Raw genomic sequence first — 21,618 nt, 5'->3', positions numbered from 1 at the left:
AAAAAAAAGTCTGAGCAATGATTACATTTAAAAAAAATAAATATATATTTTTTTAATTATAAGTAACCCTGGGCGTAGTAGTGCTACGTGTAGCTACGCGAAGTGCACTTCGCACTACGCGAGATACGCGAACTGCGTAGTACGCTGTTCGCAATGATTGCACAGTGCCGGATGCTTGTCTGCACTGTGCAATCATTGCAAACGGCATCTTGCACAGTGCAAGCGGTCGTTTTCTGACGCTCGAGTAGATTTTTACTCGAGCTGCAGCTTTCTCAATACGGACTGGTAGTTTCTCATAGCGAGCGGTCGCGAGCATACGCGACCACTCGCAATGAGAAACCTGCGCTCCCTGCGTTGAGAATCTCGCCGGGAGGTTTATTTTTCACGCTCGCGATCGGCAACTTGATGTTGCTGATCGCGAATGAGGAAAAAGTCTCGCCGGGATGTCATTTTGCTCGCTCGCGGTCGCCAGCTTGACGTTGAGGACCGCGAGCGAGCAAAAAATGCCAACTACGCTACGCGATTTTGCACTGTGCTACGTGCAGTTCGCATAGCGCGAAGTAGCACAAACTACGCAAACTTCGCGAGCGTAGCGTAGTTGTCCGCCCAGGGTTAATTATAAGCATATGGCCAACACTTAGGCAGTGACATATTTTACTTCTGTTTTTATTTTTGAGGACTATGTAGTAAAAAATAAAAATATTCGCAATGCACCAGCTTGGCAAAGCCAGCCCTGTTTGCTTTGCCAATGCCCGTTTTGTCAGGTAGTTCATTTTTGCTATAGAAGAGTTAACCCTGCCGGTTGGTGGAATGGCATGAGTGACTGCATGATGTTCTGGCTCCTGCAGATAGAGTAGGCAGGCCTGCAATGGGCAGGATGGGTGAGGAGTGATACCACAGACCACAGGAGCAGGAAGTGTTTGCTCATTCTTCTGTTATTGTGGAGCATCTGCCTCCACAGGTCACTGAATGAAGGGTCCATTTTCACATGAAATAATCTTTGCTTCCTGTTTCCTATAGAACTACAGTCAGTGGCAGAGGACTAACGGGAGCGAGTCCAAGACTCTGACGCGTACATCTTTGTTACCACCCATTGCAAAAAGTTTGGTTCCTGACAATATCTTGGAGAATTCAAGCAAGCATGGTAAGGAAAGCTAAGCATCTCTCTTTAATGACCTACCTTTCTTAGCCAATGCCCCAGGTCTGGTTCCCATTTTGGGCTACGATCCCTCACCACCGACCTCACACCCTCCTCTCGCCTTCCCTCAGCCTCCTGTTCATGGCGCTCTTACTTGCTCCTCTCTATCTGTTCAGTTAGTAGTGCTGACTGCGCTCCAGCAAACTCCCTCTCCTGTGGAAGATTGCAGATGCTCGGTCACTGGTGGTGCGGCATATTCTCCAGTGCGCTCTAGTACACATTACAGGAGCTGACACCATGGCACATAACCAGTAGCTGGCAACCTGGCACACATTGTAGGAGCTCACGCCCTGGCACACAGCCAGTAGCCACCACCCTTACTCAGACTACAGTAGCTGATGCCCGGGCACACAACCAGTAGCTGGCCCCCCTGTCACAAATTACAGTAGCTGATGCCATGGCTCACAACCAGTAGCTGGCACCCTGGCACACACTACAGGATCTGATGCCACTGCACACAACCAGCAGGTGGCCCCATGGCACACACTACAGTAGCTGGCACCATGGCACACAACTAGTAGCTAGCACCCAACTCTGGCACACATTACAGTAGCTGATGCCATAACACACAACCAGTAGCTGGCACCTTGACACGTACTACAGTATCCCATGCCCTAAAACCCAATCAATAACTGACACCCTGGCAGAAACTCCGGCCCATTTCCTTTGGCTAGAGCCCTGACACACACTCAGGAGCTCTGCTCTGGCTTCTTCTCCCAGGGCTGTTGCTTTACCACCTACCATTGTAACTACTTCCCTGGCACACCCTTCATCCGCCACTGCTCTGCCACACTGGCTGGCATCTAATGCTCACATCTGGCTTGCCCCACAGCACTGTCTTCTAAAGTCAGTCATTTCCTGCTTCTCGTACAGCTAGTCCTCTTGCACAGTCACATTTTAGGTAATGTTATGTTAACCGCACATGTATAGCCTATTGCCACCATTTGTACGCGCGTGAAGCAGTTTTTGGGGATCGGGGTGCTCTTCCAGTTTTAGGATTCTTATTTACCAGAGATAGTCTCTGCACATATCATATGCCGTTGACCTAAAAAGAACCATTTTACATTTACAGTCGACGTATAAGCAGAAATATTACATAATGAGAGAGTTGTTAAAATCCATACCATGACATTAGAAGATCCCTTGGACAAGCGGACTGTTGTACAGAACAAGTAGATTTGTGAATAGGGCTCCCGGTTTTATGGTATTTATTTTTTCAACATTTCTGTCTGTATTAATCCATATTTATTTTTTGGCCAGCTTATTGGCTTGTATCCATATTTATTTTGTGAACAGATGAGGTGATAACTTGTATATTTCCGCATTTATTTAACAGATAAACGTGCACACATACATTGATGCGTGTCAGGTTTTAGCACATTACACTGCCAAAAATAATAAAATAATAAAACCAAGTGAAAAAAATCGCATATTAGCACAAATACATGTTGAGACCTGCAGTAATTTAAGTAAATCTCATTCCGTTTTGTAACTCCCCATGCTGCCCGTATGTAAAGCTATTGGCATGAAAACCGTTAATCTCAGGCTAGAGAGTCACTCAAAAGAAGCCAAACTATCTGTACTTTTCCACTTCTAAAAATAAATACAGACAGGAAACACAGTGTTTGTTTGTCTGTATTTATCTGTAAAAAATCAGTACAAACTGAAAACAGGGAGCCCTATTTATGAAGCATCCCGTCCATTGGAGAAGTAGATATTTAGTACAACTCCACAGCCCTGGGTGTAGATATTGCACTTGGGTCTTTTGGATTCTGGGTTGACCTGTGGAAGAAAAGTAAAAGTAAATGCTATGCAAGCTTTACAGACATTAAAAACCCTGATCCACAAAAATCAGTTCAATAGGCTCCAGGCATAAGCATCTTATGTGACAGCATCTATTTTAGCTGCTGCATATGTCCCCTCTTCTGTATGGTAATCTGATCCATCCTCAAGATGTGGCTTTCCAGCATTCGCCCTGCTTGTTTTGTGTTCACCACCATCTCATAACATTTGTCATCTGGTAATATGTTCCACAGACAGCAGACAAACTGAGGGTACTGAGAAGGTGGTGTAGAACATTTATATTTTGATTTATGGCTTTACTTGCTTGGTTGAAAGTATGAAATATAATAGGTGCCTATTTCTGATATAGATTTATTTTACTTTGTGTCTTTAAAATTAGAGAGAAATTGTCTCATGTTTCAAGATGTCACCTAGAGGGTGACTAGCAGCTCTGGTGTCACACCCCTCCCATTGCTGTGCTTATGTTTGGTTACTTTTACCTTAGCACATTCCCTAATGCTAGAGTCTCCATGCTGTTTCCTATAGCCTTTACTACTGCACCACCACTTATGGCTGGTTGTCGTGCCCTGATGCTCTGCCACTGTCACCAACATGTGACGCCTCAATCATTACAGTTGCACTGTAACCTCTATCTGTTCTCCTGTAGCTTTACTTCATGGAGCCAGTGTTGATATTCTAACCCCTACAGCTTTTCTCTCGCACCTGTGATCAGTGCTGCTGAACCATTTTCTAAATCCATTCTTTGTACCTAAGGCATATGTCTCATTTTACCTTGGACAGGTGCATATCGTGCCAATGCTGCCTTCACTGTGGGAACGCAGTCCTCCACACGGCGCAAAAGGTCCAAACGAAAGCACTCCAAGAAAAGCAAACCCGCTCTACAGCCAAAAGAGGAAAATATCCTACAGGTATGTGCTTTCATATTGTGACTCCTGACCATCAATCATTGGTAGTCAGCATGTGTGCGTCTGTTTCCTGTACCCAGGAGTCGTGGCTGCTGCCTGGAAGCAGCAGGGTGGGAAGGAAGGGGTGGGGGATGGTCACAATACAAAAAAAACTACTTACCTGTTGGCTAGCTGGCTGCCGCCTCACCTGTGTCCTCTTCCTAGCTTCTTGTAAGAAGCACGAAGCACCAGGGCTCTCACGCTCCCCGCAGTCAATCGCAACGCTGCAATGAAGTATTCTGATTGGGCTGAGCGTTGCAACACAGCGCTGAGCCAGGGGCTGTAGGTGTGGGCATGTTCTCCATGCAGGCTGTAGTGCAGCCTGCATGGAGAAGGGGGAAAGTTTGCATGACTGGTTTGGGCAGCCTGGGAGGGCCGACCAAACAATCATAGTGCACTTAGGAGGGTTGTATCCTTCTCCCCTGCTCTTCAGTCTCGCCCGCCCCCTCACGCAAGCTGCCGTAGCAGGAGGACAAAATAAAATGATAATAACATTAGTTGTTATCATTTTAGTTTTTCCTTTATTTTGCTGCTCCGATGCAATGGGGTGACGCTCCGCCGCCTTAGCGGAGGAGCCGCCACTGGTACCCAGTGACGCCTCTCCATGTCCCTAGTAAAAGGTGCACTTCCAATAGTTAATGATGTCCCTTCCTTCCTGCACCCATGTTTGACCTCTCCTATCCCTTAGGAAGTGGCACCATCTTCTTTCAGTGACCCCCAAGTCATCTATCCTGACTCTGGTGACGGCCTCTCCTGCTTGCACTCATTGGTGCTCCATGGTAGCGGAGGGAGTGTTCATTCAGAACAGAATGGAAAGATCACCTTTTAGATTCCGATGGTCTTTTCTCTGAGAGTAGTGAATACCCAGACCCCTCATAGCCAAAACACATAGGTTTGTATTCTGGAGTATGTACTCACACCTTGATCTTAGCAATTAAAACATTTATTTTCAAAAATATTACTTATTTGAAAAAAACATAGTAACAAACTAACCAGCACATCTTATGATCAGAGATTGTGATATCAGTGAAATTTAAATCCTTAGCAATATGAATTCATCCAAATGCCACAGAGAACGATTCGTATCTCAATTGTGATAGTTCTTTACATTCAAATAGTTCATATTATACCAATTTATTTTCTTCTCCCCTAATCTGAGCACTCATTTGGGGCAGCTAAACAGTCATAAGGCTCCCACCACTCTTAGGACAGACTGGTGATATTAACGCATTTTTATTCATTTTCAAGGGTCATTTTAAAATTACATATTGTTTCAAAATGGATTGACCATTAAACTAATAATCATAGCCATAACTACATTTAGTATGAGTCGGTAACCAAATATCAGCTTGTATTGCTAAGCGATATAATTTCGACTTTAATGCTCTCTTCAAGGTCAGCTTACTGAGTGTATCGTCTAGAAAAAGAGTCCTCAAATCCAATGAGTAAAGCCATTGTAGGCTAACTGAATGGTACTTAAATGAGTTGCTACTCTTAGCTGTGATTAGTTCTTAACAGGTGACATGTCCAAAGGATTTTGCCCTATGAATAGCAAACACCCACCCTAAGGGAAAAATAATCTTGGTACCCAACTTGTTCTCAAACGAAAGTCTAATCGTATGAAGCGTAGAGACGTGTTCCTGTAGAGAATGTTTTGTGTATTTTCCATTTAAAAACGGAATCATGGGGGGGGGCGTGGCTAGCTGCCGAGCGTAATGGCCGCAGCCTGAAGGAGCTCCAGGGTTGAGACTGTCCTCCCCGCCATCCGCACACTGATCCGCGCCTGAGTGCGAGCCCAAAGTCCTCGCCATTCACGCCGCAACGAAGCGACACCCAGCGGTACCGCTCCGGAGTCTCCCCGTGGCCTGTGAAGCGGCTGGCGCCGCTCCGATAGATTTGGCCTGTCCCCTCGGCTGAAGCCGGGGCCTCGATTAGGGAGACGCGACCCGGGTGCTGCGCACGGGACCCGGGATCGCTGCAGAGTGGTACCCCCGGCCCAGAAGTCATACGACCGGCACTGAAGACGTCCCGGGAATGGTGCTTAGAGCCTGACTGCATCGGCGGAAGCCCACTTCCCACACGGGCTGACAGCGCATCGGAGGCGCGGCCGCATCGCCGAGATGGGGGCGGAGCGGCGTTGCTCCTGAGCAATGGCGGCTACAAGGCACCTGAGACGCCTGGAGTAGTGGGGCTGAAGACCTGGATGGCCCGGGGACTGATGTGAGGGCCTGACTTGCCGCCTGAGACGCCCGGACTGTGCTGTAGAGAGTGCGTGTACCGCCTACAAGAGCCAGGTACAGAGGCGGTGATCTGCGGGATGGCGACGTGCCGCGCCCTCTATGGCGAGGGGTGCGGATAAGTGAGACACGCAGGTGCACGCGGCTGTAGGAGCCCCGAAGTGATGGTGAGTGGCTCGCTGGTGTGCCGTCCAGCGTGCGTCCTGCCCCCACGCTGTGCCAGCGCCTGAGGAGTGGCGGCGCCGCCTCGAGCTCCGAGTGGAGTGAAACGACGACTGGTTCTGGGGCCCTGTGCTCTGTCCCTTGTGCCGTAGTGCTGCCAGCCCTCAACATAGCCTGGTCCCCGGCTCCACCATGAGCGGTAAAGGGAGTAGGGCGCATCAGCAAGGGAAATTGGACAAATACGCATACACTAAAGACTCTCCCCCGTTGGCGGAGCGCGCCGATCGCACTGAGGGGGCCCCTGCTGCAGCCGGCCCGCCTAAAGTGACACTAGAGGATATCATGGCCGCCCTTGCTAAGGTGCAAACGACGGTGGGGTCTATTTCCACGGACGTGACGCTCCTCCGCGCTGACTTCCAGAAAATGTCCACCAGAGTCACGGAGGTTGAACAGGTGACTGCTACCCTGGCGAAAGACTCTAGCTTTCTGCTTCAAAAAGTGTCGCAATTAGAGGCCGAAAACAAGTGCATGGTCGAGAGGCTTGATGACCAGGAAGGACGATCCCGCCGCAACAACGTACACATCACGGGCATTCCGGAGAGCGAGGGGAGCCCAGCCATGGATCTCTACGTGGAGAACCTCATAAAAACTGAACTGCAACCCAGGGGACTCTCAGCCTTCTTTTCGGTGGAGCGGGCGCACAGGGTGCCCGGGGGAAGGCCTAAGATCGGAGCTCCCCCCGGCCGGTCCTGGCCCGTATTTTTAACTTTCGCGATCGTGATGTCATTCTGCAGACTGAGGGCCCGCGAACTTTCCTATTCCATGTTATTTCCGGCCAGGCTGCGAGTGGTGGCGGATGGAAAGACATGGTTTTTCTAATCACCGGAGGAAGCGAATGATTGGCTTGAGGGCTGGCAGCAGGTGAAACATTCAGGACGTTCAGACAGGCGAAAACGGCCACCTGGAGAGGCGACGGACCCCACTGGCCGAGATGATGCTCTGGAAGCTGTGGCCCGGCTGCAGCACGAGGCTTAATCCGGAAGCGATGAACTTTGACTCTTTATTAGACGGTGCAGGGTAAGGGGGACGGCTCCTGGGTGGTGAGGTGTCCGCACACTCCTAATGTAGCTCGGCACATTTGACGCTCGAAATGGGGATGTCTCTGGTCTTCCTCGGACCTCCCGCTCCTTGCACACAAGTTAGGTACTGGGGTATGGGTTCTGAGCACTCTGCTGAGTTGGGGTGGCGGGCAGTTTGGGGTCCGCATGGCAGGGAGGCAGGGAGGGGGTTGGGGGGTAAGGGGGTATTTTTTCGGTTTTTCTTAGTATTTACGGTTCAAATTGAAAGTAATTTTTGCAATGCAGTACACACAGCCACTACAGAACACATGCTGCGCGTCGATTTTTCCGCGCTGTTCACTACCCTCGTTATCAAGCGCTCTAATGTCTGCTGCTTGTGAGGGGGCACCTGTGCCGAGTTACTCCACTCCGATACCGCCACTCTCCCTACTCACGTGGAACGTGCAAGGGCTTGGGGGACAAAATTAAACGTGGCCTAGTCTTGCATAGTCTTAAGAGATGCGCTCCGGCGATTGTCCTATTACAGGAAACCCATCTGACTAGCACCACTAGTAAGGCAATGGACCGGTGGGGATACAAAATGGTGGCGCATTCAGAATTTACCTCCGGGTCTAAGGGGGTGGGCATTCTGGTGCGGAAGCAGTACCCATTAATTATTCACAAACATAAAACGGACAAATCCAGGAGGTTTGCGGCGATAGCCACCCAATGGGAGGGACGCCCCCTTAACATAGTCTCCATTTATATTCCTCCCGCAATGCATGCCACGGCGCTGCCGGCACTTAGTGAGTTTCTCCTCGACCTGCTGGAAGGGGACCTGCTCCTTGGCTGCGATTTTAATGCAGTTGTACACGAAGCACTTGATAGGCACCCTCAGCGAGCGGGTGGGACGGGAATGTCCCGTTTCGGAGGCTTCGTTGAAGCCCTGGGGCTGTCGGACGTATGGCGGCTGCATCACCCAACAACAAAACAATACACGTATCAATCGGGGGTGCACAACAGTCTCACTAGGATTGACTACTTCCTGGGCTCCGCTAATTGCCTCCGCAATATAGACAGTGTTGAGATCAGACCCAGGGGTATCTCCGACCACTCCCCACTACTTCTGAAGTACGACTGTTACCACCTCGCACGTCGCTTCAATTAGTCCCGGTTATCTCCAGGTCCCCGCGATCCACAAGGCACTTTCGAAGGCAACGGGCCTCTACTTTGCGGAAAATGCCCCCTCTGTTGCCTCACCAACGATTTTGTGGGAGGCATATAAAACGGTCCTCCGGGATCAGGCGCTCACTACCATAGCAGTGCATAAACGAGCACATCAGGCAGAGCTGCAGTCATTCGAACAGGAGCTGAACTCGGCAGAGGCACGCCAGGCTCGGGACCCCTCCCCGGAGTCGGCCTCGGTCCTGAAGACCGCACAGACCAAATATAGGGCGCACCTCACAGAGTACACGAAGCAACAGTTGATAGCCACGCGGCACAAGATATATGACCTAGGTGATAAGACTGGGAAGCTCCTGGCGTGGCTTGACAGGCAGGAGGGTGGAGCCAGGTGGATAGCGCAACTCAAATCGGAGGAAGGCCAGGTGCTGACGGAACCAAACGCGATAGTGGGCGCTCTCGCGCGTCATTTCCAACTGGTTTACTCCTCCACCTCCTCCATGACAGAAGAGGAGGCGGGGACATATGTGCGGGATTTGGCGATGCCCCGACTCACCCCTGAGGCGGCGAGTGTCTTGGAGGCTGACATCACAGTAGAGGAGGTACAAATGGCAATCGTTGCGCTGCAATCGGGTAAGGCGGTGGGACCGAATGGCATACCGGTCGAGCTCTATAAGCGAACAGCCGGAACGGTTGCCCCTCATTTGTTTATAGATAGTCTCCGTATGGGCGAACTCCCACAGGACCAGCGGGCAGCCACCATAATGGCTATACTGAAACCCGGCAAACCTGCCTTGGAGTGTAACTCCTATCGTCCTATATCGCTGCTGAATGCGGAGGTGAAGGTCCTTGCGAAACTCTTGGCGTCCAGACTAACACCGCATTTACTGGACATTATACACCCAGACCAATCTGGTTTTATGCCCGGCAGGAGCACGGCCCTCAAATTGGGGCGATTACACGGCGTGTTGGCCCGAGTGGGACAATTGCAGGAGCCAGCGGTGCTGCTCTCATTGGATGCGCGAATGGCATTTGACATGGTCGAGTGGCCCTTCTCTTCGCAGTATTATCGCACTTGGGCTTTGGACCCAAATTTTGTGCCTGGGTCCGGCTTCTCTATACTAAACCAATGGCCCATGTGACCGTTAACGGGCACATGTCTGAAGACTTTCCCCTGACGCGTGGCACTCGTCAGGGATGCCCCCTGTCGCCCCTACTCTTTGCCCTAGCGCTGGAGCCCTTGGCGGCTTGGATCCGCTGGGAGCCCCTGATTCGGGGACTTAAGTGGACAAATGACTGGGAAGACCGCATCTCCCTCTACGAGGATGATGTGCTGCTCTATCTGTCTTCCCCGAGGCGCTCAATCCTCGCACTACTTAACATTTGCGAAATCTTCTGGAGAGCGTCCGGCTATACTATCAACTGGTCAAAATCGGTAATGTATGTGCTGCGCGGCCCTTCTCCTCGGCTCCCCGTGGACTGCCCATTACAGACGGCGACGGGATCGTTTAAATATCTGGGTATCCACGTCACTGCAAATCCTGCGGACTTTCTGAAACTGAATCTGCAACCCCCACTGGACCGGCTCAAATGTGATGCGCGTCACTGGGGTGCGCTGCCGCTCACGTTACTGGGGAAAGCTGCCCTCTTTAAAATGATGGCCCTGCCTCGATTCGTATATATACTGGAAAACACACCGTGTCGCATACCGCCGGAATACTTCCGTGCAATAGCGGCGCAGGTGACTAACCTTATGTGGGGTGGCAGACCACCGCGTATAGCGCAATCCAAATTAACCCGCGGCTGGTATGATGGAGGGAGAGCGCTTCCAGATATTCAGCTCTATTACTGGGCAGTGCAGCTCAAAGTAATTAATCAGTGGCTCCATGTTCCGCGTACAGACCCGGCATTCAAAGCGGATAGGGACCTACTGGGAGAGCGAGGTGTGTTGTCACCCCTGTATGATGGTAAACTGGCTCCTGCGCTCATCGGCCCCCTTAGGCAGACTGTTGCCATTTGGCATGCGGCGCAGGCCAAGTTAGGGTGGCGCGGGGTTCTGATCCAACTCACACCTCTGTGGGACACAAAACAGCTCGGGAAGCTCAGAAACAGCAGGGGCTTTGATACTTGGGACAATATCGGGATCTCTACGATTGGCGACATGTGGCACAGGGATGACATCATTGCATTTGAGCGTCTTCAGCAGCAATATGAGCTGGCGCCCTCCGAGTGGTTCCGATACACACAAATCAAACACGCCTTGCTGGCGAGGTTGACACCTGGTGTGGCAGTACCGGAGGTGTCGCCCCTGGAGGACCGGTTATTACCGGATAATATGCCTAAAAGGGCCACATCGCTTACATACCGCAAGCTGATCAACAACCTGCCAGACCCAATGGGCCCTCTCCGGGAGAAATGGTCCCGTGATGTGGGGTAATTTGATGACCCAGAATGGCGGGAGGCGTTGGCTTCGCCGCGAGAGGCGGGTATACCGTCAAGGCTCCGGCTGGTACAGCTCCGTATTCTGCACCGCTCCTACTACACCAGACACACTCTACACAGTATAGGTAGTGCGCCACATCTATTCTGCTTGCGCGGCTGCGGGGAGGTGGGAAACTTCTTCCATACCATATGGGAATGCCCAGTACTCCAGGAGTACTGGAAGCAGGTGATGCGGACGCTGTCACAGTCAGGGGGAGTCTCGCTAGTACCAGAATCCAGACGCTGCCTGCTGAATATATGGGAACCTAACGACCTCTCACGCCTGGCGCAGGGCTGGGCCACGCTAGGGATAATGATCGCCAAACGCAACATAGCTCGAAAATGGGGGACAGGGGAATTGCCGAGGCTCACCGCCTGGGGAGTGGACATGGATGAGGCCATGTTTGCTGAGAGGTCGGCCTTTGTTAGACGGGGCTGCCCTCGTAAATGGAGTAAAGTATGGGGGGCGTGGAATAAATTCAGAGGTGACATCTGTGACCCGCCCTCAGATCCAGACGATGATGCCTCAGACTGATGCGGGGGGGCCCAGAGGTATGGGAGCGGGGTGGTGGATATTGAAGAGGTGCACTGTTGTGGAATTGTTATCTACAAATTTGTTTCTATCAGTTGCTACTGAACTGCTCAGCATTGTGGAAAACTGCGTGTTCGACTGCTGTGATGTACTGCTGCTTATTCATAAAATAAAAACATGTTTAAAAAACGGAATCATTTTAATGATGTGAGCCATAAAGGAGCCCCTTCCTTTACCATAGGAGTAATTGTGGCTTGGTAAACCTTAGCTAGTGGTTACATGGTATGCCCACCATGTATGTAGTAGAAAAACATTAAGGCATTAACATGGAACTGAACTGAGTATAGTTTATTTGAAATTAAGTCAGTGCATCACAAAGATGTGCAGCGGCGGCTCCTCCGCTAAGGCGGAGGAGCGCCGCCTCACTGCTTTAAAGCAGTGCAAAGAAAAAATAAAATGATAAAATAACGCTATTATCATTATATATTTAGGGTTGCAGGTGCACTGCAGCCAGTTTAAGTTAGGGCAGGGCGGGCCCGGGCTCCTGTGACGTTGAGGGAGGAGGAGTGGTGGCTGCACCTTAAGTGCGCATGACGGTTTGGCCGGGCATCTCAGGCCGGCCAAACCGCCATGTGCACTTTGCATGTTCTTGACAGGCTGTATTGCACAGCCTAGGTGGAGAACATGCCCAGCCTCCCAGTCCCCCTCTGAGCGCCGAACCACGGCACTCAGACCGATCACAACGCTGCTGTAAAGCAGCGTTGTGATTGGTCATGGGAGTTTGGGAGCCTGGGTGCTTCCTGCAATGGAGGAGAGGCGGCGGCTGGTGACAGCAACCACCAGGTAAGTTTTGTTTTGTTTTTTCTTTTTTCCACCTCTCCCACCCCCCTCCTGCCCCCCCAACCGTTCCCTACCAGCTGCCACTGAGAATGTGTCGGATATTTTGCCAAGATATTTGTAAGCGCTAACGTTTTCTGGAGTACAGCGCTCCAAATAGCATTGACACCGAAATGTATGCCTCCCAAATATCATAATTTTGCCTTTGACTGTTCACTTTTACTATGTTACAGCTCTAATAGTAAGATAGTGCATCCGACATACAGTGGAGACTCTTAGGGGACCCATTACCAGCCACATATAGTATGCATAATATATTGCACTGATTCTCAAGAATTGAAGAGTTGGAGGAAATACACCCGTCTGTGTTAGCAGAGTATGAAGAGCACTTAAATAAATCTCAAATACAGTTGGTGGGTGTACACAGCCCATTTCACGCTGGCCCGTATGATAATCTTGGGCCCTTAACTTTGTGAATCAGTATTTGGGTGTAAGATATTAAATAGAGGCTCAGGAAAACCTAAAAATGTTAAGTTATAACATCATTGACCTATCCGTGAAATCAAAACGTCTCAAAAACTCAATGCACCATATAGTGGCCGTTCATAGGAAAGCATTGTCATTAAAAGTAAAGAAATCCCACCGTACACAATAGAATGGCCTTGACTGAACCCCAATTGCATTTTTGGAAGAATATTATTGTCTTTAATCCAACACCTTGTTTCAGTATTATTGTAGCAAATAATTTAATTGGAGGGCACATTATAGAAACTAGTCGTAGTCGCTGGGATTTTCAGGGTTACCTCTTTTTTTAATCTGGCAACTGACACCACTTCTTTCCAATTTTCAGCTGTTCTTTTGATCTCCAACTTCTAAAATAATCTTGTGTTCGAAGGATATACAGTTTTCAACATTAAATCCCCACTCAACATTTTTTGTACTTGATTCTATGTTTTTTAGATATGTTTATTTGTTTTATGTAAAGCAAAGATGTCCTCATTAAAACACAAAAATCTTTACTCGGGGTATTAAATGATTTACTCAATTGCATACATACAGTAGAGTACCAAGTGTGGTGCTTCGGGCCATTATGTAAACATTTTGGAGTTTTGGGATTATTTACAGTATTTTGCATTCGGTTAGTTAATAGGCCATAAAGATGTACACTTGCTTCAGGGGATACTTTCGAATTGGCATGGAGTCCCCAGCATGGTAATAAGAGCATTTCATTTTTTGGCAAATTCTTCAAAATTTCCCTGGTGATAATTGAAATAGCCCGTTCACAATCTTTTGTCGGCTGTCTGTTAGTTAGGGTATGTTTAGTGAAAAGCTTTGAAGTAAGTTATCAGTTTTCTTCTGGCTAATAATTTCAAAGTCCACACAATAGCTAAAACATTTAACACTTATGACTGTGTAATCACTTTCAGATAAAGTTGAATACCCAATACCACGAAGAGCAGCCAGGGTTTTTCTTTTGAAATCGGCCATTTAGCTGCCTCAGTGTCAACTTCAGAAAATGCAAATAAATATCCCCCCCTCAGATCAGTAATAGCCTCACTAAAGATAGATGGCAGATCAGTGTAATAAGTACCTAAGTCATTCACTGATTCGTTATTGTGCTGTTATAGAGAAATGTTAACATTGAAGTCGCTCCCGCCTTACCACAAACTTTTTTTTTTTAATCTAATTTTTCTGGCTTACACATTGACCTCTCAGACCAGCCCTTATTGCCACTCTCTAATTGTTCTATAGTCCAGTCTGACTGTGTGTCTATTCGGAATGACAAGACATTTGCAAATTGGCGCTGCTTCTTCTACAACTCAGCCGCACTCTCACTCTGTAGAAAGAGTTCTACCCTGCAGTAGCGACAGCCTTTCTCCTAAAACATTGCTGGACAAATCTATGAGAAGCCTCCTCCCTCAGTGGATCTAACCCTGGATCACTGATGAATAGGCATTGGTCGATATTACTAATAGTTTGCCTTCAGATGCATCCCGAGGGCAGCAGCTGGTGGGATTATGACAAGATGCTAAATTAGAACATTCCAACAGTGTTTTACAATATTTGGAGAACGTTTTGCTTTCCATAAAAATTCCAGTATTCGAATTGAAGTGGTATATACCCGTTCTATCCATTTTTTGGGAAAGGTGGGCTTTCCCCAGATATTGCAGGGCTGCATTTCGTTGTCCCAGCTTAGGCAAACCCTCTGCTTCCCTGTGGGTAAAGCTCACATGCCAGCGCACTCCGGGAAAGGGTGGGGTATCGCCAGCACTCAGATGGCACTACGCAAACAGCACTGTACTCCGGAAGATATCTGGAAATGTTGCTCTTACCTTCTAGAGGTTAAACCTTTTCCACAGAAAACCTTTTCTCTTGATAGATATGAGGTGCTCCTTAGTGTGTGGCCCTATATACTCTTTTTGACCTGAGTCCCACAAAACCTCTGATGGACCTGACTATTCTGTGATTCATATAATATTACCTAGTGGCAGATGTGCAGTAGTTTTCAACACCAGCAAGATTCTTTTTTGATATTTGTAGGAACCCTCTTTCTATTGCCCACGTTTCCCATTCACTCTTGTTTGGTATCCAATAACATGAAGGATAAGCCTGGGTGAAGCACTTCCAAACTACTTTGCCAGCCATAACCCTTCTTTGTTGTTGTTCTTGCACTGTGTCAAAGTCAGGTGATGAAAAATAAGTCTCAGTCACCAAACATGAGTGCTGGTAATTGTCAACTTTGGTATTGGGCAACTCTGTCAACTGGTAGTGGCAGCGAATGGGTAACATTGTCAGTTGGCACCGCCCGGCGAATGAGCTCCTAAGAAAAATGCTGACCCCATGCACTTTACTTTAAAAAAAAATAAACTTAGCACTGTTTCAGATTTTAATATTAGTTATCTAAGGGGGGTAATAGATGCGCTGAAGAGATCAGTATGCAATCACTAGTCACACATTTTAATTGTCAGCCAATAGCTCAGAAGATTAATGCACCTGCTGCTGAGCACTGCTTGCAAACAGCAATTCAGAGGTTCATAACTAAATATAATACATCAGTGGTCATGGTGTTTGTTGCAGAATTCCTTTGTAATCTCACAAATTAAAATCCTGGAAAAATAGCTCAGTTGGCTATGTGCCCACTGCGAGCATCTGCATGAAGCTTCATACGTCAATGGTAGAGTCTTTGCAGACATTACCTCACTCTAGTGTTCTTCGAAGTTTGATCATCTGGCTTCCATTCAGTTGGGTAGTAATTAATATGTAACCACTGTGGCATGTATTGAAAACTGTCATTGTCACTGGATTTCAGTGCTTTGGCCTTTGTGGTCCTGGCTCTAAAAGCAAGAGGAGTCAATATAGCTCTGCGTGGTGGGCAAACGATCAAGGGTGCAGCCGGGTATGGCTGGCGGAGCCTTGACCCTTGAGTCACTCTTGACACAGTAGAAGGGATGCCCATGGGCAACCACTAGTAAACATATTGCACAAATGAATATATTTACAATTGTGTAAAAGCCTTTCATAATGTATCACAGACCTTGGAAGTCAACATTGACATTGTGACTGCTCTTCTCTATGTGCATTGCTTTTCCATGAACTCTCCCTGTACTCCCAACTATTTCATATGCATATGAATTGATTTGACTGTCCCCCACCTTCAGCCAGTCACATTCTTGCACTCGGATGCCTTTTGTGCATGCTTAAGATATGCACACGCAAAGAAAGATGTGCATTTCGGGCACAAATGTTAGCAAGTAGACTACGAACTTGTAAATTCAGTGCAACGAGTACACCTGCAAAATAAGCTTTTCTGAGTGAAGTCCATCAGGAGAAAAACATCCTGTTGAGAATCAAACCCACTGCTCCAGTATGGGATGTGGTTTGGAACAAGCAGGTTGGTGTGTTGCTTTGTTGCATCCTTTGTAATACAGGCATTGGCAAAGCCGAGACCTAAAAAATGAAGGGATACTTTGCATTAAATGTAAGAATATGTGCTTCCAACTGTATAAAGACAAATGTTTTAAAGGTTGTTCTCTACAAGACCGTTTGAGGTCCATGGCAGGGTGAACTCTCTTGGCCTCGGGCAGCTTTCTTATTAAAACATGCAAATGTGTGGAAGTTGGAACACGGGCGCTACAATAAATGATCCGGACGAGATGTAAACAGCACATGCAGGCAATCACATGTTGTTATTAAATAAAATAAACGTCTTGCCAAATGGGATTGGGAACGCAGCTCCAAGATGAAGGAGGAGGCTGGCTAACGGATCAGGGAGATGATGGCTTTTGGTCCAGCTCCTGCTTTCAGAACAGCTCCACATTCCTTCGCCAGTCTTCTTTTTGCGGCGATGATGGCTACTCTCTATCATGGGCCTGGAATGGGAGTGAACTGGGATTGGGAACGGAGCTCCAGGAGGAAGGCAGAGGCTGGCTAAAGGATGGAGCCAGGGAGATGATGGCTTTTGGTCCCGAAAACAGCTCCACATTCCTTCGCCAGTCTTCTTTTTGCGGCGATGATGGCTACTCTCCATCAAAGGCCTGGAATGGGAGTGAACTGGGATTGGGAACGGAGCTCCAGGAGGAAGGTGGAGGCTGGCTAAAGGATGGAGCCAGGGAGACAATGGCTTTTGGTCCAGCTCCTGCTTTCTGAACAGCTCCACATTCCTTCGCCAATCTTCTTGTTGCGGGGATGATGGCTACCCTTCATTGTGGGCCTAGAATGGGATTGAACTGGGATTGGAAATGGAGCTCCAGGAGGAAGGCAGATGCTGACTAAGGGAAGGGGCCAGGGAGACAATGGCTTTTGGTCCAGCTCCTGCTTTCTGAACAGCTCCACATTCCTTCGCCAATCTTCTTTTTACGGCGATGATGGCTACCCTTCATTGTGGGCCTAGAATGGGAGTGAACTGGGATTGGAAATGGAGCTCCAGGAGGAAGGCAGATGCTGACTAAGGGAAGGGGCCAGGGAGATGATGGCTTTTGGTGCAGCTCCTGCTTTCGGAACATCTCTGCATTCCTTCGCTGCTTGAGCTCTAACGTAAACCGAAGCCCAAGGCTGAGAGCAGCTGCTGACTGGGTGCACAGAGTTGCGAATCGGCCACAGTCTGTAATTAGAAAGCAAGAATGCAGAGAAGGTAAAAAAGCACTATGACCAGCTTTTTTTAAATTATGGTAGTTGGGGAGCCAACATGAAAATGGGAATGAGGCGCAACATGGAAAATGGGTGGGAGAGAAGAAGCAAACATGACAATGGGACGGAGGAAGGGAGAAGACCAATAGGGCAGAGCCAACTACAACAGATGCACTCTGTAGAGTACGTAAAGCAACAAAAAAAAATTGCTCCCTAAACTGCGAGCAGTATAAGGACACAAGTACTTAGGTCATGCTCCATGGGATTGTCACAGGCAAGAAGAGGGCAGTGCCGACGGCAGAGCTGACAAACAGGATGCAAGTGATGGAGATGGATGATGAAACCAACTCTCGTTAATTAATGGGCGCCCTCCAAACCCATTAACTATAAACAGAATGTCTTAAAGAGCATATGCGCTTTCTAGCTGAGACCAAAAAAACAAAAACAACATTTCTTCAATTATGGTTTTCTCCAGATTGGTGTCATCAAACTGGTGAAAACCATTATAAAAGAAAAAATTGTGAAAAAAGATTTGACAAAAAAATAGTCAGAACCACTTTCTTAAGTATGCATTTCGTCAGAAACTCTTAAAATTGTTTTTTTTAGACTAGCGCCATTATGCTTCTTCTGTCATTCCGACTTCTCCGGAGACTGTTGATGAGTATAGCTTCACAGGTGATCATATCCAGGTGACAGAAGTCCTTTCCTTTCCTTCTCTAGCTAAGGTGTCACAAACCTCATGACATTACTTGTGACAACAATGCAAACACTCGTGTTTTCCAACCAGATCCGCAGATCAGTTCAAGAAACCATGATGTCATGAAAAATGCCTCATGCGATTCCAGAGGTCTTGTGAGTAATGAGGTTGGCACCCTCCTTAATGTTTTCCTCAGGGTAGAGAAACCTTTTCTTTAGTTCACAAAGAAGCTAACCTGAATTTCCAAGTCTGTGTAAAACTGCTATGTTAGCGTTCTGTATGCCCACTGTACAAGTTCACTTCCCGTACCTTTATTAAAAAAACAACTTTTGAAATTATGTGCAAGTTTACAAAGTAATTTGATCTTAAAGTAAGAACTTTAGTAGGCATGTGTTAGAACTGGGGGTCTCTAGTTGGCAGAGGTAGGTACCTTTGACCAAATATGGACCCTTGCTTCTAAGTCAGGGAAAGGGATTACACTACTGGATAACCCCTGCTCACCCCATTGGTAGCTTGGCACGAGCAGACAGGCTTATCTCAGAGGCAGTGTGTTAAGCATTTGTGAACACATACAGTAATACAGTGAAAACACTACAGATGGACACCACACGGGTTTTATAAAAATGAGTATTCTTTATATAGACTTAACACAAGACCACACACGACAAAAATACACAATACTGTACTCAAAATTGACTTAAAGATGGTAGAATTAACTTAGTTCAAGTTGATGGTAAATGCGACAAAGTTCTCACAAAAGTACCTGGATGCGTAACCCAAAATAAACAAAAGGCTCGCAGCGTAGGAGATGCCTCGGTTCCTTGCTTCGGGGGAGACGATGCGTCGCACCTCAATGCTTGAGCAGAGTAGTGAATGCGTCTTGATCCTTACCGGAGGGGAGGTGATGCGTAGATTCTCGTACTGCGGCCCGGTTGTGATGCGGAAAGATGGCGCCTCGATGCGATGCGACAATCCAATGTGATGGGATAGGATGGCGCCCTTGATGCTAAGATCATGCGTGAACGCCCTGGCAACCTTGCGGCGACTCTGTACAGGTCCTGCGACATGCTTCTCCGGGGATGCGCCAGCGACCCTCACAGTAGCGACACGCTTCTCCGGGATGCGACAGCAGACAACTGTGACGAAGACAACACAAAATGGTTGAGATGCGGCGGCGGCACACTTCTCCGGCGATGCGACGACTACAGCGGCGACACGCTTCTTCTTGTTGCATCGTGCTTCCAGCTCCCAGCGACACGCAGGCTTCTGCAGATAGAATTCCCAGCAAGGAAATTCAGAGGGGAGCTGGTGGTGAAGTCTTTTGTCCCTGAGACTTCAGCAGGAGGCAAGCACAAGTTCAAGCCCTTGGAGAAATATTCTGCAAGATGATGAGTTTCCTTTGAAAGTTCCTTCTCCTCTTCTTGGCACTGAAGACACCACTGTAGGCCAACCCAGTACCACAGCACACTGGCAGGGTGGCAGTACAACTCCTACAGCTTCCTTTGGTTCTTCTCCTTGGCAGAGGTTCGTCTTGTTGTTCCAGAAGTGATTTAAAGTCTTGGGGTCTGGGTCCCCATATTTATACTACTAAATCCTTTGTCCTCTGAAGGCAGAGGGTCTGTACCTAGTCCAAACCAGTTCTGTGCAGTCCTGGAGCACTTTGTTTACAGGATTCCTTCTTTCCTTTGACAGTGTGGGCCAGGGTCATCAGACGCACCACAGGAGGTGGAGCCAGCATTGTGGAGGGAAGGCACAGCCCTATTCAGGTCCCAGGTGCACCTCCTCCCACCCATCTACATGCAGATCTCTCTATTCAGCCCTGTGCTGACTCACCCTGTCTCCTGGAATCCCCCAGCCCCAGCCTCTGTCACTCAAACTCCAGACACACAATACACAACCTAGCAGAGGCAGGCTTGGACAGTTAAGCAAGAAAATACATACTTTCTAAAAGTGGTATTTTCATACACAGAATGTTAAAACCAACTTCACTAAAAGATGTATTTTATCATTCTGAGTTCAGGCATACTAAAATCGAATTTCTACCTATTTCCCAGAGTCAGTTAGGATTATAAGATGTAATCATCAAACTGCCCAGTCTGGCCTATGGGGAACCGGTAGCCTTGCAATAGTGAGAAATAAAAATGGCTGTAATTCACTATTAGGACATGCCACACACACCAGACCATGTCCTACCTTATACTTACAATGCACCCTGTCTTTGGGCCTACCTTAGGAGTGTCTGATATGAAGATAAGGGAAGGTTTAGGGACTGGCAAGTGGGTGCACTTGCCAAGTCGACATGGCATTCACAGACTACACACAGGCCCTGCAATGGCAGGCCTGAGACACACTTTACAAGCTGCTTCTGTGGGTGGCACAACCAGTGCTGCAAGCCCACCCGCAGCATTTGATTTACAAGCCCTGGGCACTTACGGTGCACTGTACTAGGGTCTGACAAGTAAATCAGATAACCCAATCATGGAGTCACTAATCAGTACATGAATTTACAATGGAGAGCATATGCACTTTAGCACTGATCAGCAGTGGTAAAGTGCCCAGAGTCATAAAAAAGCCAACAGGTAAGAAAAAATAACAGGCGAAAGAAAAAAGTTCAGGGATGACCCTGCAAAAAGGCCCAAGTCCAACAGCATGCAAAATACAGCTTTTTGAACCTAAGTATCTGAGAAATGGCAGAACAAGCCAGAACCAGCCACTTTTAGGCATATAATCTCTATTAGACTAAATGTCTGTGGACGGTGGTTTTGATTGGTTCAACCATTTTGTGTTGTCTTTGCACAAAAAAGTAAAATGTGAGTCAGAGTGAAACCTCTTTCTTAGTAGATACATTCCCATGAAGATTCCCATCTTTGACAACTCTTCATGCTGAGCCTACACAGGTGAGGTTTCACTTTGAATGGTGGAAAGGTTGAAGGTTTACTCCATTTAAACGAAGATTTAACATTGAATCCACAATAGCTGCTTAACTATCCTGCTGCATTTGTCCTAATGTGATCTCAGTCCGGTTGTTTTCTTTTCCCAAAACATAACAACTGTGAAATTTCTCCAGGACCCCACTGTCCCCAGCACCTCCCCCACTTGGCATCAAAATGAGTGTGCTAAAAGTACACTTTGTTAAAAAAAAGTTTCATTTATGAGTAGAAAGCGATGCTTGGAAAAGGCAAATGTTTAAGAGCTGTGTCCTTATTTGTACTGGGACCATGAGAAGCGTCATCTAGTTCAGGTGTCCTCTAGCATGAGGGGTTTGAGGTAAGCACAAATTTAGTTGGTGCCAGCAATGGATTATTTCATAGTCTATATTAATGTGGCTACTAGCACCTGTGCACAAGATTGTTAACTTCC

The 21,618-nt window shown here is 47.8% G+C and overlaps 1 protein-coding gene across 2 annotated transcripts in view; it reads left to right on the top strand.

Annotated features, from left to right (window-relative positions):
- The window catches only part of C7H20orf96 (chromosome 7 C20orf96 homolog), a 126,227-nt gene that overhangs the window by 41,381 nt on the left and 63,228 nt on the right, over positions 1 to 21,618 (top strand). For both annotated transcript variants that reach the window (XM_085619541.1, XM_085619540.1), the window contains exons 3-4: positions 1,021 to 1,144; positions 3,782 to 3,909. In XM_085619541.1, coding sequence (XP_085475667.1) covers positions 1,021 to 1,144; positions 3,782 to 3,909 — 252 coding nt within the window. The remainder of the gene's footprint in view (positions 1 to 1,020; positions 1,145 to 3,781; positions 3,910 to 21,618) is intronic.

Source organism: Triturus cristatus, chromosome 7 (genome assembly GCF_964204655.1).
Source record: "Triturus cristatus chromosome 7, aTriCri1.1, whole genome shotgun sequence".
In the NCBI taxonomy this organism is placed as follows: domain Eukaryota; kingdom Metazoa; phylum Chordata; class Amphibia; order Caudata; family Salamandridae; genus Triturus; species Triturus cristatus.
This window is presented reverse-complemented; position numbering and strand designations above follow the sequence as displayed.